This window comes from Nanorana parkeri, unplaced genomic scaffold, assembly GCF_000935625.1.
Source record: "Nanorana parkeri isolate BGI_ZX_2015 unplaced genomic scaffold, ASM93562v1 scaffold21, whole genome shotgun sequence".
In the NCBI taxonomy this organism is placed as follows: Eukaryota; Metazoa; Chordata; class Amphibia; order Anura; family Dicroglossidae; genus Nanorana; species Nanorana parkeri.
Genome location: NW_017306289.1, coordinates 1,775,875 through 1,803,365, shown reverse-complemented (window position 1 = coordinate 1,803,365; position 27,491 = coordinate 1,775,875). Strand labels below are relative to the sequence as shown.

The 27,491-nt window shown below is 39.7% G+C and overlaps 1 protein-coding gene across 2 annotated transcripts in view; it reads left to right on the top strand.

Moving 5' to 3' along the window:
* Window positions 1–22,475, top strand: part of INPP4A (inositol polyphosphate-4-phosphatase type I A) — a 103,186-nt gene extending 80,711 nt beyond the window's left edge. The window contains exons 17-25 of one of the 2 annotated variants that reach the window (XM_018563388.1): window positions 1,562–1,594; window positions 2,498–2,670; window positions 5,462–5,585; window positions 8,118–8,244; window positions 9,995–10,135; window positions 13,295–13,392; window positions 13,696–13,808; window positions 15,343–15,497; window positions 21,800–22,475. In XM_018563388.1, coding sequence (XP_018418890.1) covers window positions 1,562–1,594; window positions 2,498–2,670; window positions 5,462–5,585; window positions 8,118–8,244; window positions 9,995–10,135; window positions 13,295–13,392; window positions 13,696–13,808; window positions 15,343–15,497; window positions 21,800–21,932 — 1,097 coding nt within the window. In that variant the 3' untranslated portion in view covers window positions 21,933–22,475. Of the gene's footprint in view, window positions 1–1,561; window positions 1,595–2,497; window positions 2,671–5,461; window positions 5,586–8,117; window positions 8,245–9,994; window positions 10,136–13,294; window positions 13,393–13,695; window positions 13,809–15,342; window positions 15,498–18,341; window positions 19,191–21,799 lie in introns of those variants that run through there. The other variant, XM_018563380.1, reaches the window with a different exon arrangement.
* The last annotated feature ends 5,016 nt before the right edge of the window (window positions 22,476–27,491 follow it).

Genomic DNA, 27,491 nt, shown 5'->3' with positions numbered 1-27,491 from the left:
TTACAGGGATATTCTATGTACTAGTGCACCAAACAATAAATATATCCAGACACTAAAACTAAAAAATAAACCTAATAATAATAAATTTGCCTGCTTTTCGAAAGCCTTTTGTAGCTTGTCAGCAGGAAAGTAATGCTAAATATACCGTGTTACCTCAGGGCTATCTGTTTCTGTATGCCAGTATATTAAACCGGTAGACATTTGGTCCATGGAGTGTGGACATGTGATTTCTCTCTATTTCTGGAGCCTGTTTACAGTCTTATCAACTTTTCCCTAAGGCATTGCATCAATGCACTGTTAACGCTTTGAAGGCTTGGTAAAAAATATTACCGTTACATGAAATTACTGTACATATAAAATGATTTTCCAACATCTGTACAGTGGTCTCGCTTCCATGATACTAAAATAATCTATATGCATAATCTTGTTTTGTGTTGCTTTGTTTTACGTTTTTTTTAACACCAGTAGTATTCCTACTTTGCCAGCTTGTGGAACACATTAAGGGAAATTTGGCAAGACTGAAGCAGACAAAATCTGGAGCAAGTGTGCATAGCAACCAATCAGTTTCTGGCTTTCATTTTTAAATCTTAACTGAGGATGAACGCTGATTGGTTACTATGCACAGCTGTTCCAAATTCTGCCTGCTCCAGTTTTAGTAAATTCTACCCAAATTTTGGTTTAATGAGCATGGTGAACTATGCCAGTTACAAAAACTGAGACCAAAGAAATCCCCTTTAGCATATTGATGAATGTATTGAAATGGTTATTGTGAAAAGTTATTCAAATGCCAGGTTAATGTCTTAAAGCATTGAATGATCATTAGAATTTGTAACTGTAGGTTACTCCAATAAATGAATTGCTCTTAAAGTCCAACTCTGTGCTTTTTTTGTACTTATTGGTCTTCTTGCTAGTCACATGGAAGTCCTTTTGATCACTTCTATGGCATTGGGCTGTCCTCAGTGATGCAGAGAGTGGCGCTGACATCATTATGTCTGTGCCACTTTCAGAATTAGTACACTGTGAGTGCATGGCTCAATGGTGATCTGCACTCGCAGCATGTTTTCAGTCAACAGGACTGAGGACATCTAGTGACAAAAAGGCATTGCTGCAGGGGAAGCTGTACCAAAGTGGAGGTGAGAATTACAGCGAGAACTTCCTTTTTTATAAATGTTATCTACTGCTGGGGCAAATTAAAAATAAAAATAAAAAAAACAACTTTTAAAATTGCATGGAGTTGGGCTTTAAAGGATATCTGTGTTTTTTAAGTGGGGAGTGCAAAAAGATGCATATTTTCTCAGATGCAGAGATAAACTGATCATATGGCGAAAAAAGCATAAGCAGAGGTTACTTTAGAGAAAACTGCATATCAAAATGATCAGCTTGCATGTAGCCAGATCTAGGTGTTTGCAAACCTGCTTTTCTGCTACTTACAGCTGCAAGCTTAGTACTAATGATTTATGATGCTTAGACCTTTGCTTGCAGGTTATTTTTTTATGTTTTTCTTGGGACTTTTTGTTTGCTGCCCCTTAACCATGCATGTTGCACCTCCATTTCTGTGCAGATAGCAGCTTGACTACAGAAGAGGTCGGTCCAGGTATGTGCTACTTTTTCATTCATTGCTTTTTTTATTCATTTGGAAATTCTGTTTTTTCCTAGCCTTTAGTTTGCTATGGCAGGTTCCGCTGCTTTAGTTGACTTTTTAGTAGTATTAATATTTAAAGTACCTTATTGCGTAAAATAATCTTTTAATAGTGTAATTAAATAATGTTTTTAAATTCATCCATTCAGGGTTCTTCATAACAGAAGGCTTTGAAATGTTAAGGGTCAATGTTTTTTTACCTATACTCTAGTAAAGTTAGTGCTCAATCATTTTTAAATTGGGGCCCCGTGCTACTGGTTTGCACTAATTAGGACTACAGGCATTTATTCTCACACATCTGAAAATAGTTTTTCCTTCCCTATTTAGTCTCCTTATCCCCAGGATGAGTAGTTGCCCTTATGCTATGTTATGTTCTTTCATGTATATTCACTTCCACTAGTTTTATTGACCCCCTGTGTCAGCTGCAATTTTTTCATACCAATGCGTTTCTCAGACATTTGTAAGTAGTAAATTGATCTAATAGAATATGTTTTGGGTAACTTAAAGGTATATTTGTGTAAGGTCCAAACAGCCAAGAAGCCACTATTGATAAAGCCATGTAGCTATTGCCATACATTTTTGCCGATTATAGATCTGTGTTACATTAGTCCGTACCAATATCAAAAATCCATCTGCTTTTTGTTCCCTAAACATTTTAATAGTTAACCTTTTTATCTGAAACTGTTACTCTAAAATTAGTTTACCAATGTTTATTGATTGGCATTCCCGATTCTAAAATCATCACTTTGTGTGCAGTGTTGGTCCACAAGACCTTTCTAGTGTTAGACCCTTTTGGCACAGGTAAGTTGGAGTTTGGACAATGTATATATTAAATTTTTAATGTTTTCTTTCCCCCAGGAGAATGGAGTGAGGCCCTTTACCCCTTACTGAGCACACTGACAGACTGTGTAGCTATGATGAGTGATAAAGCAAAGAAAGCCATGGTGTTCCTTCTAATGCAGGACAGTGCTCCCACCATTGCCCTGTGCTTAAGTCTCCAGTACCGCCGAGATGTTGTCTTCTGTCAAACAGTATGTCACAAGTTTTTCAAGCTTTCATAATATTTTCCCAAATACAGCTTATAGACAAGACATTCAGTTTCAGGCATAGAATAACTTTTGGTTAATAATGGAGTAGATCTAAATGTGTTGCCTTCAGATGAATAGCAGTCTGAAGCTGAGGGTTCCCCGTTTTCCCAGGCAGTACATTTATCTTAAATATTTAGTAGCACAGCAGCTCAGCTATACAGATGGGAGTTATAAAATTATATCGCACACTCAAAAATACCACAGCTTGGTTTGCTTTCCATCTCCTAAACATGTTTTCCTGAAGAACTTAAACAAAAGATCTTTCTTTCTCATCCATTGAGCGACACAGGAATTCAGATACTGTCAAGTTATCCTGCAGCCTTCAAGAGGATTTGACACTGGCAAACCAAATATTGTAGGCCAGTCCCAGGATCATTTTATCCAGCATACCTTAGTTTTATTAGGGACTTAGGAGAATGGATGTCTTTTTTTTTTTTCCACCTCTACCTTGATTTTGTTTGTGGATTCTTCTTCAATTGACTTCAGTCAAGATTCTTCACTATTGTGCTACTTGAGCTGTTCTCTGTATAGCAGCTATCTGGATTGACCTTTCTTCAGTCTGACTTTGGAGGGCCTTACCCAGACCCCACTGGCCTGGACATGTGGATCTAGCCTGTAATGTAAACTGTTTTTTGCATTGTGGTGCTTTCCAAATTTTTGTGTACTGGTAAAAGGTAGCTGTGGAGTGCTATCCAGGTCCAGAGGACACTTTGGCATTTGCTCACTCTGTTGACTCTGTTGAGTAAAGCTATTCAGGCTGCTGCACCCATAGATACCTCAGTATTTGGACCACTTGGCACCTTTCAATATTCCCACTACTGCGAGTGAGTGTCACACATGTTTTGCTCTCTCTTTCGCACCACTTACTGTAGCATAGAGGAAGCACCATGCCTCTAATGCTTCTGCTTTGCAAAGCACCACATGGAACTCCAGTCTGTTCCTACTGCCCATCTACAGTGACATGGTCACCTCCGGCCGTCCTACCCCCATCAGCACCAGCCGCCTTAGTTTGTCAGTGCCTGAGGCCTTGTCTGGGACATTGGGCCTAGTTACATCACTGCTGAGATACTTCCTGCTGAGGAAACCAGGACATGTAATCTGACATCTGGTGACGCTGGCCAAATGCCCTACCCTGTTGTCAGGGGTCTCTATTGCAACTGCTCAAAGCTTTGTAGCTAAATTCACTCACCCAATTCCTCATGGATACTGGCCCCAGCACCATCAGAGTCTCACTCTCTTTACAGAGTCTATCTCTCCCCCTCCTGAAGCCATAGAACACACTAGGCCACCTGTCGATCCTCTCTGACTTAGAGTTCCAACAGTCTATCTCTGAAGAGACACCACAGTCTCATGCTATCACCTCAGAATTACAGAGGCTCATTTCAGACCTTATTCATGCAGTGCATGCTACTTTACATTTGGAGAATATGCCTGCTGTCTCTAGCCTTAGGTCTTTCAGACCTCTAAGAGCTGCAAAGACCTTTCAATTACACCCACTATTGAAAGTATTCCTCTATGGGTGCAGGAAACACCCTGAAAGGTCCTGGGCCCCCTCTTAGACTGTGTTGGTACTGTTTATCTTTGAAAGGTCTATACCCTTCATGGATCCACCAGTGACCAACCTTAACAGGAAAACTACTAGACAGGTGTTTTGCGTATCCTGGCCACTAACCCCCAAATGTTTTATCCTGAATGGGACCCCATTGTTTTGCTCATCTCGGACGAGACCCCAGTGTTTGCTTTGCAAACTCTTACACCTATTTGTTTATCTGATTCTTGTAGTAAAGCCAAGGAAACTGACTCAGTAGTAGTAGTAATAACATACTTTTACTGTACAACAATGCTATGTACACAAACTACTTAGTTACTGGTAAAGCAATACAAAATACAGACATACAATGGTTTTCTGTAACTGAATACACTAAGTCACTTGACTTTTGTTGTTGCTGGTCTACAAATTCCTTATTGAACAGGACTTCCTGGTGATTAAGCGTTCTCAAGAAAATGGCTTTGCAGTTTCTCTCTCTCGAAGCATAGCTTTAGTTGTCCCCTGTTCCAGGGAAGTCTTACTGATGGCCCTAACCTATCCATCTTTATCCTAGTTGCTCCCATTCACTCACATGAGGAATCCATGATTGGGCCAAAGAACACAATCCTATATTTTTCATGACAGTGATTGGATGGCAGCTGAGGTCTCTTTAAAATAATAATTAGTGGCCATAAATTAATGTTCGGCTCCATTCTGTCTCTGAGGACAGTCTTATTCAATGTTCTCTTCCTTCGTCAACACCGGCCCTGACACTCTCAAAACACCACCTGTGATTGCACAGCCAGTTGGCCATTTTAGCATATCAAAGTGACCCAAGCTCAAGGGGACAACACTGACTATTACTGACTCCCATCACACATACTTGAAGAGAAGAGGGGATTTTAACTAATAAGCTATGACAGTTGGCTTTAGAATACTAATGAAGTCAGCAATGCAAACTCTTTTAATTATACTGATCTCAGAAGATGCATAATTCATTAACAATTCCATTAATACCTAGGTGGCATACACCTGTCCTGTTGGTCAACAATCTTTTACATTTTTTCTCTACTGTTCCCACATCTTATATTGTTATTAAATATGTAAATACACCTGAGGTACTGTGTGTGTCTGTAGTATGTAATGCAATATTGCATTTTCACTGAAGCAATAAAAATTCTAGGAAATGTGTTTTCTGTGTTTCAGTTAACAGCTCTGATCTGTGGCTTTATCATCAAACTGAGAAACTGCCTTCATGATAATGGTTTTCTACGACAGCTGTACACAATTGGCCTGCTTGCTCAGTTTGAAAGCCTCCTCAGCACCTATGGTGAGTTGTTTGCACAAATAAGAGCAATTCTTACTAGACAGTAAAGTAATTTTATTTTCTGGTGCACTTACATATGTTCTGCTTTAGGCCCGATTCACACGTGCGATTAGAGCTACACTGTGAATTCCAGCAGTAAGAGTCAGCGGATTCTTGTGGCTAGAATCACAGGTGTGTATGTGTCACTAGCTGTGGCCGGGGAACATGCACAAGAGCAATGATAGGCTGACAGTGGCCGCAGTTGTTTAAAGCTATTGAGATTAGGGATGCACAGATACTTTTTCGAGTACCAGTGCAGATACTTGGCATTTTCATGAACTACCAGGGTTTCAGGGGTTGCAGCTGGGGCCTGGCTCTGGCACTCCACCACTGTCCTGAAATCATTAGTCTGTATTGTTTTAGAAAAACTGTCACATGACAATAAACGAAAATGTATCAGTACTCGTACTTGTAAGTACTCGGCAAGTACCAGTACTCGTACTCGCAAAACTGGTATCTGTGCATCCCTTTATATTTATAAAAACAAAATCATACATTAAAACAGAGATGTACAAATCCCAGGAGCTCCGTGTGCTCCTTACAAATGACGGCTGCTCTCCTAACTTTTGAATATTTCTCTAGTGTAGTCTTGTAGCTCAAAAGTATCGGCACATGTACTCGTACTGAGTACTGTACTTGGTATCTGTGCAACCCTAATTGAGATGTCATCCTGCAGTTAGGGACAGACGATTGGCCCAGTGGACGCAATCTTTCTGCATCCGGAGATGATCATTCCCGACCTAGGATATATAAGGTTTTAAGCGTACCAGCTCTTTTCCATTATCAGAACATGCTCCCTCTTCTTTCTAGGATTTATACAAGCATAGCATCTATTTTTGTCCTTTCATTTTCCCTCAAATGGAGGTGACAGAGATAGGTGGGGTTGGTACATTGGCAGAGGGTATTGTGGTAGCATTCAGAGTTTTCCTTAAAGCTGGGTGTACACAGTTATATTTTTTCATCTCAACATGTGGGCTGAACAAAAAAAAATATATAACAGGTTCCTGCTGTGTGCTTTTGAATTCTGACTGCGGCGTGGGTGCCACTGTCAGAATACCAGATTAGTGATGACAGCTGATTGGCTGCTGTAACTGTTTCGGCCAAACATTTTCCAGCTTCTTCGATCTTCTGATCGAAGGATGCTGAATGGGAAAGGTTGTGACCAGGCCACCCACTGTGTAATATTTGTACAGTGTATAGCTGGCTTAAGTGTCGAGGAGCTGAGCAGCCTGCAGATAGTGACTATAGATAGCCACATAAATTATTTATTTATGACAAAGACGAGGTTGTACAGGAACAACAGTACATAGGCTGAATTGTGAGCAAGCCAGCGAACAGAGTTATTGTAAATAAAGGGCACAGGTAATACACATAGGCCTTGCCTGTTAAGTATACAGCATGAAATTTCCTATCCAGTTCTGGACATCTAATGTCGAGGTCAAGAAGAAGAGACAAATACAACCTCATAATCCATTTAACAAGTAACTTAACTATTAGGGGATGGAGAGGGAGAGACGCTTTTGACGGTCCAAGAATCCTTAAAAGTTTTGTGGCTTTTCTTTGGAAGAGGAACTCCATAAAAGTTTACACAACTACAAAAAATAGATCAGATTCTTGACTGAGAGGGTGAATTTCCAGATAAAGATTGACCCCAGCCCCTCCCCCCCATCCCAATTTGTTTTCAGAAACTTCTTTTTCTTTTTCCAGTTGAGATTTCTTACTATAAAGAAACAAAACAAAAAAAAAGCTTTGCGCCAATGTCTATCCCAGCTGCGAGTACTACATTTAGTAACTGCCACTAAATCACACAAGTCTATATGACTGTGTGCTGCACTCAAACCTCCTATTTTAACACCACATACTACTACATATCAAGTCAACAGTCACATAATCCTATACATTAAAAAGTCTTATGAGCCAATAAAATTGTAAAACGTTCATAGATCTCTATTAAAGTCTTATCGTATATAAAAGTTCCTCCAGCACGCCCCTTACTGAGTCAGACCTATAGCTGTACAATCGGCAAAGCTCATTCTCCCTGCTGATTGGAGAGCTTTAGCTCTGGTTTGGCAGGTGGTGTGTTGGACCTCTGCAGAGCTATCGCTGCTTTCCCACAGAGCACAAAGGATCCTTCTCTGCAGCATGCTGGCGGAACACAGGTCTTTCTACTTGGGCATTAGCTGCTTTAGAAAGAAAACAAACTGAAGACATTGAATAACTTTTGGTCTGATGCACCTCCAATGTTCGTAGTGGATTTAAACTGAGAGTTCAATTGGGCTTTTAAGAAGCATCCTTGCTGTAATATATTTCTGTTAATAATAAACTTTAACAAATACACTTAAAGGTAAGTATAGACACAAACCTAGGTAAAGTATAGGAAAGAAACCTAGTTAAACATGTCATTTGAATGTTTGCACACAGTTGTATTGCCATTCTGTCTTTTTCTTTAATGCATTCATTATCAACATTCTAATTCAACATTTATCTGCCTGTTAGGAGAAGAGTTGGCCATGTTGGAAGATATGAGTTTGGGTATAATGGACTTGAGGAATGTAACATTCAAAGTCACTCAGGCCATATCGAATGCATCAAGTGATATGCTGCCGGTCATAACAGGAAACCGGTGAGCAGATTTACAGTTCCCCATTTATGTATGTTCTCTGTTGGTTCAATGAATAAAAACATCTACTCGTTGGTCTGTTTTGAAAGGCATCTATTTAGGCCTTCTATAAATGAACTCCTGTCTGTATACATGTAATTGCATCTCCCTTATTATTTAACAATGCAATGGCAGAGTCTCGGCAACCTGTAAAGATTGTCATATAATGGGTGCCAAGGCCTAGCGACGAGGAGACTTTTTTGCCCACAGACTGCTTGTGCTGCAAATAGCGAAGGTGCAGCGGGATAAACCTTGCTATATCACCCTAACTGCAGTATGCACACACAGCACTAAACCATTGCTGTGTCTGTATTTAGGCAGTTCACAAAGTGTAAGTTGTCTTTTAAAGCCTATCTTTCTTTCCAGGGGATGATTTAACAGCATATAAATGACCTTAAACCAGCCTCTTATTTCATTCCCCCTTTTACTGACATGATCAGGTACAATGCAGGAGCTGTGGCCACCGCTGCTTCTGCATTGTACCAGTGGGCACCAACTTTCCAGTGCTGGAGAGAAGAGGATTGGAACGTCAGCTGTCGCAGGACCGCGGGTTAAGTAACTATCTCTGTTCTGTCATCCACTGGAAAGACAAGCATTATAATTTTCATCAGCTGGGCGGCATGTTTAGTTATTTCAGCGCACTACCCAAAGTTCTGCTTTATAAACATTGACCCTTACTGTACATTAGCATTAAAAGAAAAGTGTACAAAGTCTCAGTTGTTTTGTCTTTTAAGAACAAAAAAAAAAAAACAGCCCTAATAGAACAGCTGTTCCTTGCCAGCATGCTGTAGAGAAAGACCCTTACTCTCTTTGTAGAAGCAATGGTCTCTCTGCAGAGGTCTGATACACCTGCTGCTGAGTCAGAGCTCAAGCTCTCCAGTCATTGGAGGATATGCGGTTTGCTGATTGCGCAGCTATAGGTCTGACTCGGTAGGGGGGAGTGTGGTGTGTTGTACCTCTGCATAGAGAATACTGCTTCTCCACAAAGAGCAAGGGTCCTACTCTACAGTTTGTGGCAGGCGATAGGCTTTTCTACTTAGGCTGTGCTTCAGAAAGAAAACAAACTGTAAGACATTGAACAACTTTTGTTTTGATGCACCTCAAAAGGTATTTAGCTGATTTAAACTGAAGATTCATTTTGGCTTTGACTACCTTAAAGAAGAACGCTGGGCAGAATAAAACGTAACCCTTGCAGTGGGGCTTCCCCCACACTGCAAGGGTTAAGTGCTCGTTTTTGTCTTGGGTCTAAAGTAACAAAGATATGTATGTATATAGATAGATAGATAGATCTCATGTATCCTTAGACCGCCGGAGCGGTAGTCCCACATTTTATTTTGCCCACCGCTCTACTTTAAAATGTGATGCATTACTAAATGTGGCTGATTATGAACAAAATTACATGAAATATTCCTCTTCACTTCAGCACGTGTTTACCTGGAAAAAAAATTGTTTTAAAAAGATAAGTGTACGGTATAAAAATCGATTCAGCAGTAGCTGTAATATGCTTTCCTTCCACATATTTGTATAACAACTGTGTATGGAAGTAGCTGCTTAAAGTATTTATCTGATGCAGCTGGTGACTACTTTGGGTGTATTTTCTCATGGGCATGGCTGAGTATTCAAAGTGACTGTTCCATTGTTTCCAAAAGATGCTTTTGTAGTAACCCAAGACAATATTAAAATCCGTTTTTTTATCTCATTTATGTTTCTATAGGGATGGATTTAATGTGCGGATTCCTCTACCGGGCGCTTTGTTTGATGTTCTTCCTCGTGAAATTCAGAGTGGGATGCTGCTCAGGGTTCAGCCAGTCCTGTTTAATGTGGGGATTAATGAACAGCAGACACTGGCAGAAAAGTAAGGCCATATAGTATACCAAAAGCAATGTATTTACAGCAGATATCTTACTTTTAGGAAAGACTTGATTATAATAAACAAGGATGAAAGAGCCTTGCTGCTCAGAGTTTACTTTGGTCCTTAGTGTACACTTTGATAAAGCAGGATAACAATCCTCTAAAACAGCAGGAAATGTTCTTTCTATCAAAGTTTGTCCCCTTTCATTTCAGCTTTATATTTTCATCCGGTTTCACTGTTGTATGCTCAATAAGGCAGTGGGTGTTGTATGCTCAATAAGGCAGTGGGTGTTGTATGCTCAATAAGGCAGTGGGTGTTAACAGGAATGGGTTTATAAGTTCTAAATTAAAACAAATTTTTATTACTGAATAAAACTGTGATAGATACCTGACTGTACCACTGCCACATTGCCTAAATACACTAGAGACTGTTTACCAAATCCCATTTATAGTCGGATCAGAGAATGTTTGTATAATTGATGGAGCCCTGCTGGAGATAGGTTGATTGGCCTGATTTAATTCTCCCAAGACAGCCAGAAAGCCTCTATGCTTCCTCCTCCATATGCACAAACACATTGTCTAGAGCAGTGCTTCTTAAAGTGTGGGTCGCGACCCCATGTGGGGACCCGCAAGTAAACGGGGGGTCGCGATCTGAATCCCCGGCTAGGACTGCCATCAGGGGGGTACGGCCGATACTTATGTGAGGGGCCCAGGTGGCCGGGGAGGCCTGGGTTCCAAGCAAGATTTTTTTTATTTACGTTTAAAGTGCAGTGCAGTGTAGTTGTTAAGGGACCCCCTGTGCACTTGGCACCTTCCTGAGCACGTGCGCGCAGGAAGTGTTTTTTTTTTTTTTTTTTTCCCATTGACGGAGCTTTCTTTAACCCAGCAGAAGTGTAGCACAGCTGCTGGTGGTAAAGGAAAGGAGGGAGAGGGGGTTAGTAGTAGTAGTAATAGTTGGTAATGACAGACACCGACCGTCTGACCATGGACGCTAGGGGGCGGGGGGGTAGAGGAGAGAGCAAAACAAATGACAAACGCACTCAACAAGGGGTAGAGGAGAGAGACACAGACCGACGTGGCGCTTGAGCAGAGAGACACCAACCGACACGAGGGGAGAGACACCATCTCTCCCCTCGTGTCGGTTGGTGTGTCTATGCTCAAACAAATTTCCTCGCCCAAAAAGGGGTCACGAGAAAGTTTAAGAAAGCCTGGTCTAGAGTAAACTTGGACATTTGTTTGAACTTCTTTTGTTATAAAGGTCTTTTTGCTATTGTGTTCTGCATGCCAAGCTGGGCATTGTCTTTTTGTCTCTAGATCACTTTAGTCATTGCTTATTCTCATATGTTTTGACAGAAGTGGCTTTCCCAAGCTTATTCTTCTTTCTGCAGCAGTGCATTAGCACTGACTTTGTCAGAAGGTGCTGTTGAGAGTATTAGGGTGATGGGTTCTTTAGTGCTAGGTTGGCTATGAAAAAGTAAATCTTCCTAAAGTGGAAGTAAAGTCCGCTGTGGCATGTGGGCTCTAGTCATAATATGCAAGTATGCACATTATGGCTCACTTACTTGACAAGTGTGCACTCCTCCAGCCCTGACTGATCTGCTTTGTCAGTTGCATCTCTGTCCGCTGCTGCCACAATATCCTCTGTTGCTAGTCATTCTGTTAATAAATGTGCTGTCTGTGATGACGTAACTCCTGCGCATTTGCACAGGAGTTACATCGTCCTTGGCACCTGGCTCCATTCCCAGCATACTGCAGATACTGGGCAGGACCCAGGTTAGTAAATTGTATGGCACGTGCGCCATACTGAGTACAAGAGATACAAAACTACTAAAAGTAGCTGTTCTTTGGCAGACAGAGACTTAGTGTCTATTCTCCCCCAAAAACTTTCTAGAATTTTTTTTTTAAAGTTTAACTTCTGCTGTAAGAGACATTGAGCATTCATTAATGACCAAAGCCAAAACAACTTTTTTAAACTAGGGATGCACCGATATATTGGGTGCCGAAACATATCGGCCGAAAATGGCACTTTTGGCATAATGCCGAAAGTGCCATTTTCCTGCCGATACATCGGCGCATCCCTGCTTTCTTTCCTCCCCGCTGGATACTGTGATGTGCCCCAGCGGGGAGGAGAGAAACTGTGATAGCCGGCCGGCCGAGCGCTGCGGAAGGAGAGCGCTGTGAGTGGCCGTCATCGCAGGAGGCTGAGCTCTCTTCCCTGCACCGCTCGCTCAGCCTCCTGTGACAGCGTGTCAGAGAGCAAATTGCTGAGTGTTTGTAGATAATTGAGGACATGGTATGTTTACTATATCCTCAATTATGAATGAATGGGAGTGATCTACATCACCTCCTGTTCATTCATAGTTGTGGTTATAGTAAACATACTCTGTCCTCATGTTATCAATGAACAGGAACACTCAGTATAGAGGATTCCTGTTCATCGATAACAGGGGATACAGAAAAAGAGATTTAGGACTTTGTGTCCTCAATCTCTTTTTCTATTTTAAAAGGGAAATATCAGGGGTCTGTTTTAGACCCCTAATATTTCCACGAAGCCCTTTTAAAAGTAAAGTAAAAAATAAAAAAGGAATAAATAAATATAAAAAAATTAAGTGTATAAAAAAAATAAATAAAAATAAAATATTTGAAAAGAAATTAAAATAAAGAACAATTTCGGTATCGGTTTCGGCCTGACCATTTTTTTTATTTCGGTTTCGTTTCGGTTTTAAAATTTCCATTTCGGTGCACCTCTATTTTAAACTGTACGTTTTAAAACGCCCAAACACACACACATGTAGTAAAGAATTAATGTACTGCTTTGCTGCATTAAAAAGAAAGTGGGCTGCAATTGGCATTGTACCCACAAATCCACCTGACTATTGTTGCTTTGCTATTTTACTTGAACCTGCAACCCTAGCTCTAATCATTGACACCTCCTGGAAGGTCTAAACTAGAAAGAAAGTGGTAATGACAAAAGTGGTCAGAATAAATGGGAAATGTTTGCTAGTCTCTGCAACCGGTGCTCCTATGTATGAGGATTAACCATTTTTCTTGTACACTTTAATAAAAGTTGCTTCTAAAGCCTTAATTTGTTATCAGTTTGGCCAACTTGGTGGAGCACTTGCATTTCTCTCATCTGACCTTATATTTTCTACGATGGTTACAGGTTTGGAGATACATCCTTGCAAGAAATTATAAACATTGAGAGCTTGGTGCGACTTAATTCGTATTATGAGCAGTTCAAAGAAGTCTTGCCAGAGGACTGTAAGTTTTACTTTTCAACTGTGTAAACATTCTACTAATTTACTTCATCCCTTAAGCGTGAGATATCAGTTAGCTTTAAACAGCTGCATGCAAAGTGAAGTTACCCATTGGAACGAATCAAGGTTTTTTTTATTGTTTGGAGCATTCTAAACTGATATAATTGGGTTACTGATGGTCAATGCAGGTCATTGTTGTTTGTACTATATTATTAAAAATACATATATTGTAGAAGTTTAGTATCTAGTGATTGACAAATGTGGTCATGTTTTAAATCAGCGTCTTCTTCCCATTTATTCTTTTTAGGTCTCCCTCGGTCTCGGAGTCAAACATGTGTTCCTGAATTGCTCAGGTTCCTAGGACAAAATGTCCATGCACGGAAAAACAAAAATGTTGACATCCTTTGGCAAGCTGCTGAGGTATTGTACAGCATTATTTATAGCAGACGTACTGTGGATGATCTTTAGTTTCGTTTATTTAACAAAGGAGTAGAGCATGTTCACTTTGCAAGTGGAGTTTCACTTAGTTTAGTGAATATGGGAAAGCTGTGCTGACTTCTTTTTATCCAATCATGTGCAAACAAGATTCTTTGCAAAGTTATTTTCACCATATTCACAAAGCTAGGTGAAAAATCCCTTTGTAAAGTGACCATGCTATTGCATTTGTATATGCATTTGACCATGCTATTGCATCCCTTTGTAAAGTGACCATGCTGTGACGGAGTATTCCTTTTAGTAAATCAACGCTTATATTGACAAAAAATATACCATTTAGACAATAACTTTTTGCTCTGTTTTGAGTTTTATCCTCTGTGACTGCTCTGAATGCAACTTTTCAACACGTTGAGATTAAAAACCTATACCCTACTTGGGCCTACAAGTTGTATGTCTGCTGGGAATTTAGCTTGCACGTTAGCTAAGGCACAATATTCTCAGAAGTAAGTGACTAGTAAACTCTGGAAGACTGCTCTGTGACCATGAATGCTCAGAAAGCTCATGGGTTAAGAGTCATGGGTTAATCACACTTTCCATACCCATTCTTACTTTCATTGTAATTATTATGGCACTTTACTAAACAACACTGTCATTTGTGGCCCTGAATAAAAAATTGTGACATATCCTGACCAACAGAGGTCCCATTCCCCTTTTATGTGTGTAACTTGTGTTTTATCATTTGAGGCGTCAGAACCTATACAGTAAGGGTCATCAGGGTCACTAGTTTTCAGCCTTACCATGCTGCTACCCTTTTGTTTCCACAAGCCAGCCAATGTATTTTCAAGAAACTTGTGTAAAACATAAAAAAATATTTGTAGCAGTGACCTGGTTCATACGAGCTATTGCTAGTGTTTTTGAAATATATTTTTCTTCAGTCTTTTACCAGAGGGTTTGACTTTTTTTCACCGCTTGTAGCAGTCCTGCCCTTGCCTGTACTAGAAATGTAACACTTGCAACCAAACAAAGAGCTTTCAGATTTCTCTTCTAGTGCCTAGAACACATAAGGTTCACAGAAGCAGTATTTTAGATTAATCCTCTGGTAGCAATCTTACAATTTATAGGGGGGGGGGCTAAACGGCAACCCCTGACCTCATCAAAGGTCCACACATAATATTCAGTATGTGAAATCCTACAGCAGACTGTCAGAGCCTGCAGGCATATTTGAGGAAATGGTCAGAGACCATGCTGCAGATGTGGTTGGAGACTGTAGATATGCTACAGGAGACTGGGAATATGTTACATGATATCTGCCATTACAGTCCCTTTAATCCTCCCAATACCGATTACTGGGGTCCCATGGCTGTGCAACAATCAGCAGAAGGCCATGCTTGGTTGAGTTGAACACCATGGGTTTAAAAGGTGTGATAAAAATGAGAAGACATGCTTTTTTTTGCTCATTATACTAGTGTACTGTTTCTAATTATGTCTTTTAAACTCTATGTCCATTTTCCTTAACCAGATATGCCGGCGACTCAATGGAGTCCGGTTTACAAGCTGTAAAAGTGCCAAGGATCGTACTGCTATGTCGGTGACACTGGAGCAATGCCTAATTCTGCAACATGAACATGGGATGGCCCCGCAGGTCTTTACACAAGCTTTGGAGTGTATGAGAAGGTAAGGACAGCTTGTTGTTCCGTAATGCTTCAATACAAGAACTGGATGAGCTACAGATGTGAGCTTCCCAAAAACTAAATTAGAGATAAAATTACTTCTTCAAGAAGATACAAATTCTGTGCTAGGTTGTTATGAGCATTTCTATAGGGCAAGAGTGTTTTTCTGCAAAACATTTGTATTCTCATATAGAATTATGCTATAATGCCATTTTGGTCTGAATATTTTCAGATTACGTTAATACTTTAGGCATTCTGATCCTTAGAAGAGTTGCAAAATGTAATTATGAACACCATCTGCCTGCACAGATGAAAATACTAAAAGCAAGACTCTATGTCCTTTAAAAGTGTTCTAAAGATTGCAGCCTTTACTATGATTGGGAGCACATCTGCAGATTATTTTGGTTCTCTTGCAGGTATACATTAGAGCATAGGTAGGCATCCTATTGTTTCCAGATGGTGTGGAACTGACCACCAGCAGACAATGCTCGGAGTGGTCACCAAACAATTCAGGGGCCATAGTTTGCCTACTTCTGCTTTAAAACATCCCAACTCCTTGTCAGAGCAATCATGATGTTTGAATGTTTGTCGCAACTTTGCCTCCCCTTGCCATCTCACATTGTTGATATGACATACCTGCATCAATGTTCTATGTGCAGAAGCAGCTGTGGAATAAAAAATATTTCAAAAAGTAGCATTTTATTTCCTTTTTAATGTGCTCATATAAACAAGGCATTCACATCTAACCCTGCACTTTACACAAGAAATGATATTATACCAGTCTGCAGCCTTTCCCGTTTGTAATTCAGAGATGCCCTCTAGCTTGTTCTCCTCGGCGTTACCATTATATGTCTATTTTTATGTTCATTCTCAGTTTCATCTTACCCTTTCTGTTTTGTTCTTTTATTTGACCCTTTCCTAGGTTTAGTATACACACATTTCTAATGCTATCAGGTATCTAAAGATTGTGCAAATAGGGAAGATTTGGTGTACACTTCAGTACACTTGAGCTCCTCTCTGTATTGAGTTACTTGTCTCAGTACAAATCTTACATATCAAGTAACGTGCATCACATATACAGTGTGAGCGACTGTATTCTACTGTATTACTCTAAGGATTAAGCAGTAGATGTGACAGTCAGCAAACATTCATTGCAATTGAATCTTCCTGGTCCATGTGGTTTAACATAAGGTGATTGGTTCACCTGCAATGAATGTTTGGTGAATGTCACATTCATTGCTTTAAAAATATGCCCCTAACTGTTGGTTATTGTGTCCATTTGGCCATGTGTGTGATTTAAAATTAAAGATAGACCCCTAACAGAGTTGAAATGTATTACTTTGTGTTTTTATTGCTGTAATGCTCTAGTGCATCCAAATCTTTTCTCATAAATCTGGTAATATCAGAACCTCTACTTCTGATGCATCAAAATAATTTCCAAACATACACTTAGAAAGCTCCATGCAGTGTCTGACATTTAGAAAGCCTGATACTCAGGTGTCAGCAAGTCTCTTGTGAACGGCTATCACTATATGTAGCGTGGACTACTACAGTGATTTTCAGCATCCTCAGCGGCCCTCCGCATATCTGATATGGATACTTGCATTGAGACAAGCTCGACCAATGTAAGTTTGCAGAAAATATTAAAATGGTACTCCGGGAACAAAGCCCAAATCTGGACTGGGGAAGAAAAACCCTTTGGTGCGCTCTCATCTTCTCCGTGACACTCCGGGCTGCACATACCATGCAGGGTTATTAGCCCTGCATGGTATGTGGAGGAGGCGGGGGTGCGACCGCAACCAGGAGTGCCTTTTTAAGGAGGAGGCTTTGGGGGACCAGTTGCACATAGAAGGAGCCTGCCAGAGCGAGGAATAAGGTAAGTATTAGTCCTTATTCTTGAGTTCCTAGACTTAGGAGTATAGCATTACAGTGTTTGTGGGGGCGGCACTGAAAAGGTATTTTCTTTCTTGAGCTCAGAGTTGGGTTTTTAGGTGAAGTTAAGTATTTAGGTCAAGTTTTTAGTCTAATATTTTCATCTTGATTTTCAATTAAGGATCTCTATTTGACATGAGAGCCCTGTGCATATAGTCCCATCAGTGGCAGCTGTCTTTAGAATGGTTCAGTTTGTCATATGTAACCAGGTTATCAATTTCTGCACCATAAAAGCATCTCAATTTCTAAGGAAAAAGTGTTTGTGACAGAACCAGCTTAAGCATAATATACCAAGTCTCCTTTAATATTTAATGTGTACCCCTGTCTGTATTAAACATAACCAAGCAAAGTGTGGCAGTGAGACATTTGTAATTAGTTGTAATCATCCAAATAATAGGTAATTCTTTCACTTGCTCACAGCAGCAATGACCTCTATCTCATTGACTCTCCATATAAGTAACTAACATGGTAGTATAAAACAACATCTTTAAAGGTGAAAGGGTCAAATCCTGTAAAGGTTGTTCATGGTCTGCTTGCATTTCAGATTGCCACTGCTTGGCGGCATGTTGATGCATGGTAGCATGGACTAGTGGCTGTCACAACTAGGTCAAACATGAAAACCTGCCAGAAGTCTGTTTCTTTTACTCGTCACTAGTTTACAATGCTTTTTTCTTATGTTTTTCTCTTTCTGTTCTCTCTTTTCTCTCCTTTTTCACTCTGCTAATTTGCTAATCTTAATTTACTTACATCACCTTTATCTGTGCCTTACGAATATACTGTCCATTTCTAACACGTTCTCTTTATGTTGCGTCCTCCCTCCTGCTTCTTTATTTTCTCCACTGTTGGTCTTTGCCTATAATTTAATTCCCATGGTCCTTTTCTTTTGCTGCCCCCCCAAACGTTATCCTCTTCACAGCATTGGAACGCGAGAAATAGTCACCCAGAAGAACTTGAGTGGCTTGGTTCCGATCCGAGATTTCAGGCTGGACCCCAGCCTCCTTTACTCTGTCCCTTTGCTAGCGCTCAGCCCTAACTTACTTATAGTGTGGCTGTTCCTCAGCATAGCGTACCTGGTGGCCAGATTTCGTTGCAAATGAAGACTGGGCAGAGTGTATACCTGGAAATGTGCACCTACCTTGGGACAAGGAAAGAGGCACCCAAGAGCAATGATTGAGCTGTGTCCTATATCTATGCCTTACAATCTTACATTTGGAGTATGGAACAGCTCAGTGGAATGGAGCAGACCTTCTTGTATATATAGCTTCCTCATGACAACATACCTCATGTATTGATGCTGCTCTGTATTTAAATCATGCAAATGCAACTATCACTATGTAGCTTACGCACCAACAGATACAGTATTCTATTGAATTTTATATCGCACCTGCTGTTGCCATTACACATTTTATGTGACATGGGGAACATTGGCACTCATGTCTGCTTTCCAAAGCCATAGATGCTTATCTGAGAAAACTATTATTTATTGTTTTGGGGCCTTTAATGACTCTGTAAATGCTTTAGAGTACATTTAAATGGACTGAACCCTAAAATGGTTGAATCCCCCTCAGATGCATGCTGTTTAAAAAGTATTTATTTTTATGTAACTTTTTTAACGTGAAGAATCAAACTGATCTTCCTAACTTGCCTCCTCCTGCATTTCCTTGTTTCAATAATTGCTAGACTTAGTCCTGCAGTACAGCCCACACACCATTTGTAATTGCACCACTACTTAGGGCATCTTCGCTCTTTTGAGGTTCAGGACCGACTCGGGAGGAATCCATTGTGAAACCTCTTGGTGTTGAAATGGATGATGAGGCAATGGTATGGTCCAAAAAAAGTGCCTTCTGCACAGAACTGAATGCTTATTACAGCCTGTGATGTATTATGCCTCAGTTTTCCTTCAAAATGCCAAAGTAAGCAGTGTTTGCAGACATTTCATATACCACAGTTCAACTATATGTATAATAAATAGGACAAAAACATAATAAATATTGTCGGGAGTTTACATTTATGGGATTGACGGCTGTGGTGGGTTTATATTTGTATATACAGTATGCAGCAGATGCCTGTACTAAATTGAGCTTTTTATAGATTAGATCATAAACTTTGCTTTACTAGAGTTTCATTAAAATGATATTTGCTGACTTCTGTGATACACTAGTGACTATGTGTATCACACTTATTGTTGTCATACAGCAGAGTAGTCTTGTGTTTTTAATATCTCACTAGTGAATGTAACCATAGATGTACCTTTTATTGCACAGCATAAACATTCACAACTTAGACTGGTCAGAACAGCTTTTTATGATGTCTTGACAGATGCATAGGCGTCAGGGTGGGGTGATTTATTATTGAGAAATTAATGTGGGATTGTGCAACACTGCAGGCTTCATACGTAAAATAATCTGAAGGATGAGCAGTTGTTTGTAGCATCCTGTTCAAATTATTTTAAATTTCTAATTTTTAATTCTTTCCTAATAAAAGGAGAATCTGAGAGCTGTCTGTGACAGGCAAGAACTCTACTTTTTATGCATGAGACTGTAAACGTTATTAATATAATAAAATATTATGCAACACTTTCAAGAGTATGTAAAGCCATTGACTATGGTCCCTAATCCCAAGTCTACAGTCCTCAGAGCAAACAGATATACAAACACAAGGACCAACTTTGTTAAATGCCAGTAGGTTTGTGTATGGAGACCAGACCACAAGAAGTATCATGCAAACTCCATCAGATAATGTCCCCAATAGGAATTAAACCCATCACCCTACTTTTACAATTAAAAACTCTGAACCTCATAGCTATTATATTGCTTATTTATTCTACTCAGTGGAGAAGTAATTATAAATGAATAACAAACATGAGTTGGCTGAATCCTGAAATTGTGTGGAGAAGAACCTTCTCCCTCCTCAGCCAGTTCTTCCTTTGTAAATACTACTGGCTTTGATATTGTACAGTAGGCTTACCTCTTCTGAGACAGGGTACCATAGCTGTGGACTCTGTGGACATTGGCCACTTAGCGAATAATTGTGATATAGAACTTGGATAGAAGAAAAGAAGAGGACCTGTATTTGTCAGGAAAGTAATGATTGGTTTGGTTAGTGTAGTATTTTGATTTTGCAAACTGGTCTCCTGAACATAAAAATCTCATAGGCGTAGGAGAAATTGAAACCACACTTTAAACTTTTTTACTATGTGCTTTCCAGGTTGGCTCAAATTACACATAAGATTCCATTTACTGGCCCTATCCATCTTGGTCATGTGTACTGCACTCGCTCCCTGTACTCCTAAATTTTTGTTATACCTGCTAATGGGCTGTATCTATTGCAACTGGTTTCTAATGTATATATTCCCATATTTTAGAAATATTCTAGGATCCTTTATAGCAGAATCAGAGGTAAGTATTTTAAAATTGATTTGGGAAAACCACTGTTACTTAAAAGGTAATATTACAACAATCATCTGGTTTCTGCTAAAATGCATAGCAAGCCTGCAATTCGATTTGGTTTTCCCCTTCGTCTTACAGGGAGGGCATCATTATTAGTACATGTGCTAAATGTATTTGAGCCCGCTACTACTGCAAGCATCCTGCTGATTTTTATCATACACATTAAGGCCCATTATCAGGCACCAATCCTTTCTTTGCTGCTTCCACCACCTTCTGGGTAATAACATTGAGGTTGTTCCCATTGCAGTAAGATTGTGCTTTTTGGTGAACCGTGATAGGCTATATTTTTGTATTTTCTCATAATCCCCTGTTACATTGAGCACAGTGTCATGGGCCATGCAGCTGTGTCCTCCAGGCCACAAGCAGCCAGCTCTTCACTGACAGGAAACATCTTAGAGGTTAGTTCCATTGCAATAAGATTGTGTTATTTTCCATAACATGTGATTGTCTAGAGTTTACTAAGTACTGTAAGGAGTCCACAGCTTTGTCTTTGAACATCTCTCCTCAACTTGTCCTTTTTTCTTTTTTTTGTAAACCTATTCCATGGTGCCTATTTGTTCACTCAAAAGCTTAGGTCAGATTATGTGTTTTTCAACTGACCTGTGTGACTGTATGTTTCATTTTTGTAATGGTTGTTCTTGGGTCAACATTTGTATCCTTTTACTGCTCAGCTACAGTAAAGCAAGCCCGGTTTGCCTTGGTCTCATCATGCTTTACATGTGAACATAAAACGGGTAAAGCATTTTTATTCCACAAGAAAACAATCCTGCTTGAAAAGCTGGTCTGCACATACATACTGCACCATTAACTTGCATCTGCATCCTTTAGCATCCATAGTGTGCTTTAAAAGCGTCTGCTTTTGCCCATGTTTTCACTGTTTTTTGTCCAGGTTGTATTTTACTTTTTCTGCCTGTTTTCTCCCTAGTGAGGGCTGTCGCCGGGAAAACACCATGAAGAATGTGGGATGTCGCAAATATGCATTTAGCAGTCTGCAGCTGAAGGCTTTCCCAAAGCATTACAGGCCTCCTGAAGGAACATATGGAAAAGTGGAAACTTAGGGTCCTCCCGAATGTTTCCTGGGGTTTCCCCACACAACCCCTGTAAATATGAATGAATGCATATACAGTATATGACTTATTTTCTTTTTATGTTCTTGGAGACGATGCCTGCATAAACTGAGCATGCATTAAAGGATCATTTGGTACAATATTAGCGTGACTTCTCACCAAGGCTGCTTAGGAATTGAACACTTGAATACAAGCTTGCTGTCGACTTTCCTAAAGAGCTTGAAGGAGTGGGAGAAATCTATAGGCTGCCCTTGCACATGGTTTTAGCAACTTCCCATTGAAGTCTTCTGCAGTTAAGAAAAGAGTAATACATAGCATGTTTGGACTGCAGCTGTAAAATACAGTGCATCAAACTAATATGGCCTCATGTATGAAAGTGTGTATTAGAACTTGCTCTTAATGCTTTTAGTGGACTAAGAAGAAGAAAAAAAAAGGTTGCTTTTGTACACAAGACCCATAGTTTTTATGTGTTTTAAGTCATTTGGATGAAATGTAGTTATTAATAAAGGTTGTATTAAACATACTGTCATTAAGAGGAAATTGGCTTCTTCAGTTTTTCCACACAAGCTGCTCTAAATATTTTTTGAAAGGCAGTTGAAGTCCATTTGAAGTAGAATCTTTAGCTCTTCTGTTTTCTAACCACCTGTTTGTAAGATGGAAGGAATAACTCAAACACTCTGAATGAAATGCTCATCACAAGTGACATCTGTGTACTATACAGACGGAGCATTTCCTTTTTTTCTCCACTAATATTTTACAAATAATCCTGTTAACACCCCCAGACATGACTTGCTTAATGGTAAACTGGTAAACATGGCATAACCAAGTCTAGTGTAATGCTCCTCTAGTGCCATACCTTCAGCAGTCATGAGAAATTGTATATTTCTTAAAGCTGAACCCCAGGCAAACCAATAAATACATTTTCACCCAAAATAATGGGCTGAAAATCTCGGCTTATACTCGAGTATATACGGTACATATAAAGGAGCTGATTTACCTGCCAAATTATTTGTATTTCTATCCATACAGTTATGAGATTTACACCGCTCTACCACAGCACAGACAGACAAATGACCGCATTCTCTCCACTAAGGAATACATTTGTGCTTTCTCCCCACCCCCTGCTGACTGAACAGTAAAAGAACAGAAACAAACTGATGAGGTTATCGATCTGTTCATTTGGCTGTCTCCTGCTATCAGCATGTTCTTTGACAGGATGTTTGCATGCAGCACCCCTGACTGGCTCGCAGTCTTGCCCCTCCTTCTCCCAGTCTGAATGCTGCTGTATAGGAGATTGCAAGAAGTTGATATCAAGTCAAATTCATGTACTTAACACTAGTTGCATTTAAAGAATACATTTCTTGATAATTAGAGGTGCATTCATTTTGTGTATTTTATATCTGCCTGGAGTTCATCTTTTGTAAGGTCTTAGCTATAAAGTAGAGCATGCTCCCTTTCAAAGTTCAAATATTTCACAGTTCGAATTCATATTCCGCCTGTATTAGCATTTGATGGTTCACAAGCATACATGAGGTGACCCTTGATTCGCTTTGCTGTATGATGGGCTGTCACTGGGGGAGTTTTTCTAATAATGAGTGATACTCCTTGCTATAGAACCCAATAATGGACTTAAGTGCACAGAAGTGGGTTCCAGGTCCTGTTTTCCTAGGTCTGGATTGGATTAATAGAACCCTGGAAAGTCAGGGTGACCACATCTGGAGGGGGCTGTTACCTAATCGTTTAAACAAATATATGCTGAAACAGGAGGAGCAAAATAGTCGGAGCCAAGATAAAGGAGGGAATTAATATATATAATATATAGGAAAGGATATCTTTTAATATATTTAACAGTAAATGAGGGACATATGAGCAGTAAAATGCTGTACTGTTAGCCATTAATAAAACCGTAAAAATGTGAAATGACAGAAATAACATTTGTTAGCTAACTCAGTGGAATTTGCTCTCTTAAATGCTAGTTTTTAAAATATGTTAGGATACTTCATTGATTATGATGGAACCTTACAACTTTAAATGCCTGAATTTTAAGTCTTTGGAGGTAGTTTGTTCATGTTCTCAATGTCATTGTATTTTATGATAGTAAATCAATAGGTGTAATTAAAGCATTGCTGAAGTGTTTAAAGTTCAAGTTACATGTCCACTTTCTGTGATACCATGTTCTTTTCTCAATCTATTTGCTGTTCCATAAAAAAAGACGTGCCAAGTGTCTCGTGATATATTAACAGGGGGATGATTGAGATGAATAGGCTTCAGCAGGTGACTGAAAACATTGCCAGCATGGAACAACTCCAGCCAATTTTGTTTTGGATGGAGCAGACAAGGTTTAGAGCCTCCATAGGGGTTTATTTCTGTCTGTGACCCTGTTGGGTTGATTTTGCCTCGCATCCTGCTTTGCATGCGTCCCCAACAGAAACACATAAAAACATGTTTTATTTAATAAGTTGCATGAGAAAGTGGTTAGAGCTTCCTATCTTGTGAAAACCACTTCACCCATAGTATCGATAACAAGTAATCAGAATGCTACCAGTAGAGCTTTGAATATAAAATGAGAAAACGTGTTTTGATTTTTGCAGTTGTGAGGCTTCTCAGTAGCCAAGTGCAAGAGACAATAACATGAAATCAGCCTGATTTTTGCCTGTTACAAGCAAGTTGTGAGCACGTGGTATCTGACCATGAACTAGTTAGATAATGAAACAATACAATGCCTGGGATTTTAAAGCTACAGGATTTCAAGAAAAGCAAAGTATTTTATCACAAATTGTCTCATTAGTTATAGGAATATTTTCATTTTACATGATTCATATAAATTGCCCTGTAAGGTTCTTCTAAAATTGTATAAACTGCCAATTTATATATTGTATTTAAAGAAGAATTATGATCGTATGCCTTGCAGTAGGGCTAGCCCCGCACTGCTGGGGTTAAGTGCTTATTTTTGTCTAGGAGGGAGAATAACAAAGTTATACTTACCTGAACCTCAAAGCCAGTTGGCTGTTAGACTGATCCCTGGAGCCTCTCTCCCTCTCCGCTCTGGCAGTCTAAGGTCCTGTAAGTCATCACGTACTCTACAGTGTATAGGACATGAGGACACCAAGGGATATACCATCACTGGAGCAGAGAAGGAGACAGGCTCCAGGGACCGGTCTAGGAGCCAGTAGGCTGCGAGGTTCAGGTGAGCATAACTTTATTTTCGGTTCTAGATGAAAAGAAGCACTTAACCCTTGTAGTGCGTGGGTAGCCCCACTGCAAGGGTTAAGATCATTTTTGCCTGGAGTTTTTCTTTAATATAAATATTTTTCTATTTTTGTTTTAAGTGCAGCACTATAATTAGGTTAAAAGCATGCATGTTTATTATCATGCAACAATTCAATATTCATACACTGTGTCATGGAGTTTGGTTATAGTATCTACTTGTTACATTGCACTGTGTATCTATATGTAAGTAAAAATGTTTTGGGATCCTCAGTCTTTTCTTCTTCTTAAGTCTGATGGCCCTTTTAAATATGTATATTGTTTGGGCACCCCTTCCAATATTGTTGTGGTTCAAGGAAACTGGGTAACAACCTGACTTTGAAATAATCAGGTGACACAACAGGAGAATAGTGCTTACAGATCTGGGTTGTTCATATATTTGTGAGAGGCAGGCGGCCTATTCATCCCTTTGGTACCCTAAATCATCCATTTAGATGGAATTCGTAACATCTCTTTTAATAAATCATTTGGAAGGACTGAATTCCTCATTACAAATTGGCAAAAAAAACCTATAACTACACACCACAAAACACATATACGTAATATTTGATACAGTATAACAAGTCACTCAAAGGGGGACCACTAATAGTGCATGTTTTCCATGCACAAGGACATTATTTAGAGGAAATATACTGGCAATTTAATCTGTAATAACTAGGGATGTCCCCTAGTACAAGTACTTTTCCTCAGGTACTTGTCCCTTTAAGAAAAAGTATCAGTAATTGGTACCGACATGTGAAATTTTTTCTAAAACAATACAGACTAATGATTTTAGGGCAGTTTCTTTTATAATTATGAAGAACTATAACTCAATCCATAAACATTCAGCAATGGAGAATGACAACCAGCCATCATGGATTACTGAGATTTGTAGTCCGCTATAGCCAGTTGCCATTCTCTATAGTTGTGTAATCATTGATCCCATCAATCCATGCTTATACAGCAATTATACAGGACTGTGTTTGGGTCTTACCAGGGCTGTGTGCAGATCACACCAGAGCTGCATGGGGGTTCCAGGCAGTGTAAGTGGATACCAGGCTCTGCGAGTGGGAGCCGAGTTCCAGGGCTGTACGGGAGGTGTGGGGCTGTCCTTTGCTGTGCTTGTCTCTGCAGGCGTCGGAAAAGAGAAGCAGGAGATGTGGGGCCGGAGCGGCACTGTCAAAGACAGCTGCCTGAGGTCCCCAGCAAGCAGCTGAACTTCTTTTAAAAATGTAAAGGGCAAGTATCGGCCTTTTAGTATCGGGGCATTTTTACAAGTAGTGCCCTGTATCGGCCCCAGCAAGCACGAGAACTCGGGCAGCTGAACTTCTTCTTTAAATATGTAAAGGGCAAGTATCGGCCTTTTAGTATCGGGGCATTTTTACAAGTAGTGCCCTGTATCGGCCCCAGCAAGCACGAGAACTCGGGCAGCTGAACTTTTTTAAATATGTAAAGGACAAGTATCAGCCTTTTAGTATCGGGGCATTTTTACAAGTAGTGCCCAGTATCGGCCCCGATACCAATAACGGTATTGGGACATCCCTAGTGATGATCTATAAACTTGGAAATATGTATTGTTAGTTGTTTCTAGTGACCAGTCTGAGAAATTGCACGTCTCAGCTTTCAAAGTGCCTGAAAGTAAAACTTTGACCACAACTCGGTTTTTCTTTTTCATGTATTTACATTGGAGGAATGGAAATGAGATGCTGGGGTCCTAAGTAACACATTTTTTTTTTTAGATATTGCTTGAGTAGATTCAGATATCTTTGGGAGCCAAGATCCACTAGAAGCCTCTTATAGTCATCCGAGCCTAGATACTAAGCCTGCTATATAATTTTTCACTTTTCATAACAATGGTCATTTCCTAAGAGATTTACTTCCCTAATACAGTCTATAAATAATAGTGCAAAAAAATTTCTTATTCTTACATAAGCCCCGATGTGCATTAAATACATCCTACATATAATACCACACTGATGGCAAAATTAGTTTTTCTTAACTTTACACTTTGGAAATGCCAGAAAACATAGGTCTCTTCTCATAGAAGTAACTTGTTAGCATTTAGCTAGACAGTGTATTGGTAGCCAATTAGGGATGTCCCAATCATCTGTTAGTAGAAATGCTACTTGTCCGTACAATTGTGCTGCATATATGTTGAATTTTGTTGACGTGTTGCCACACTGATATTTGTGTGGGTTTTTGTGACACCACTAGAATGGCACATCTATTAAATGTCACCTGATGTGCTAAGTAGAGGGACTGTTTTTAGGTACTGACACAAATGAAGTGTCATGTGACGCTTTA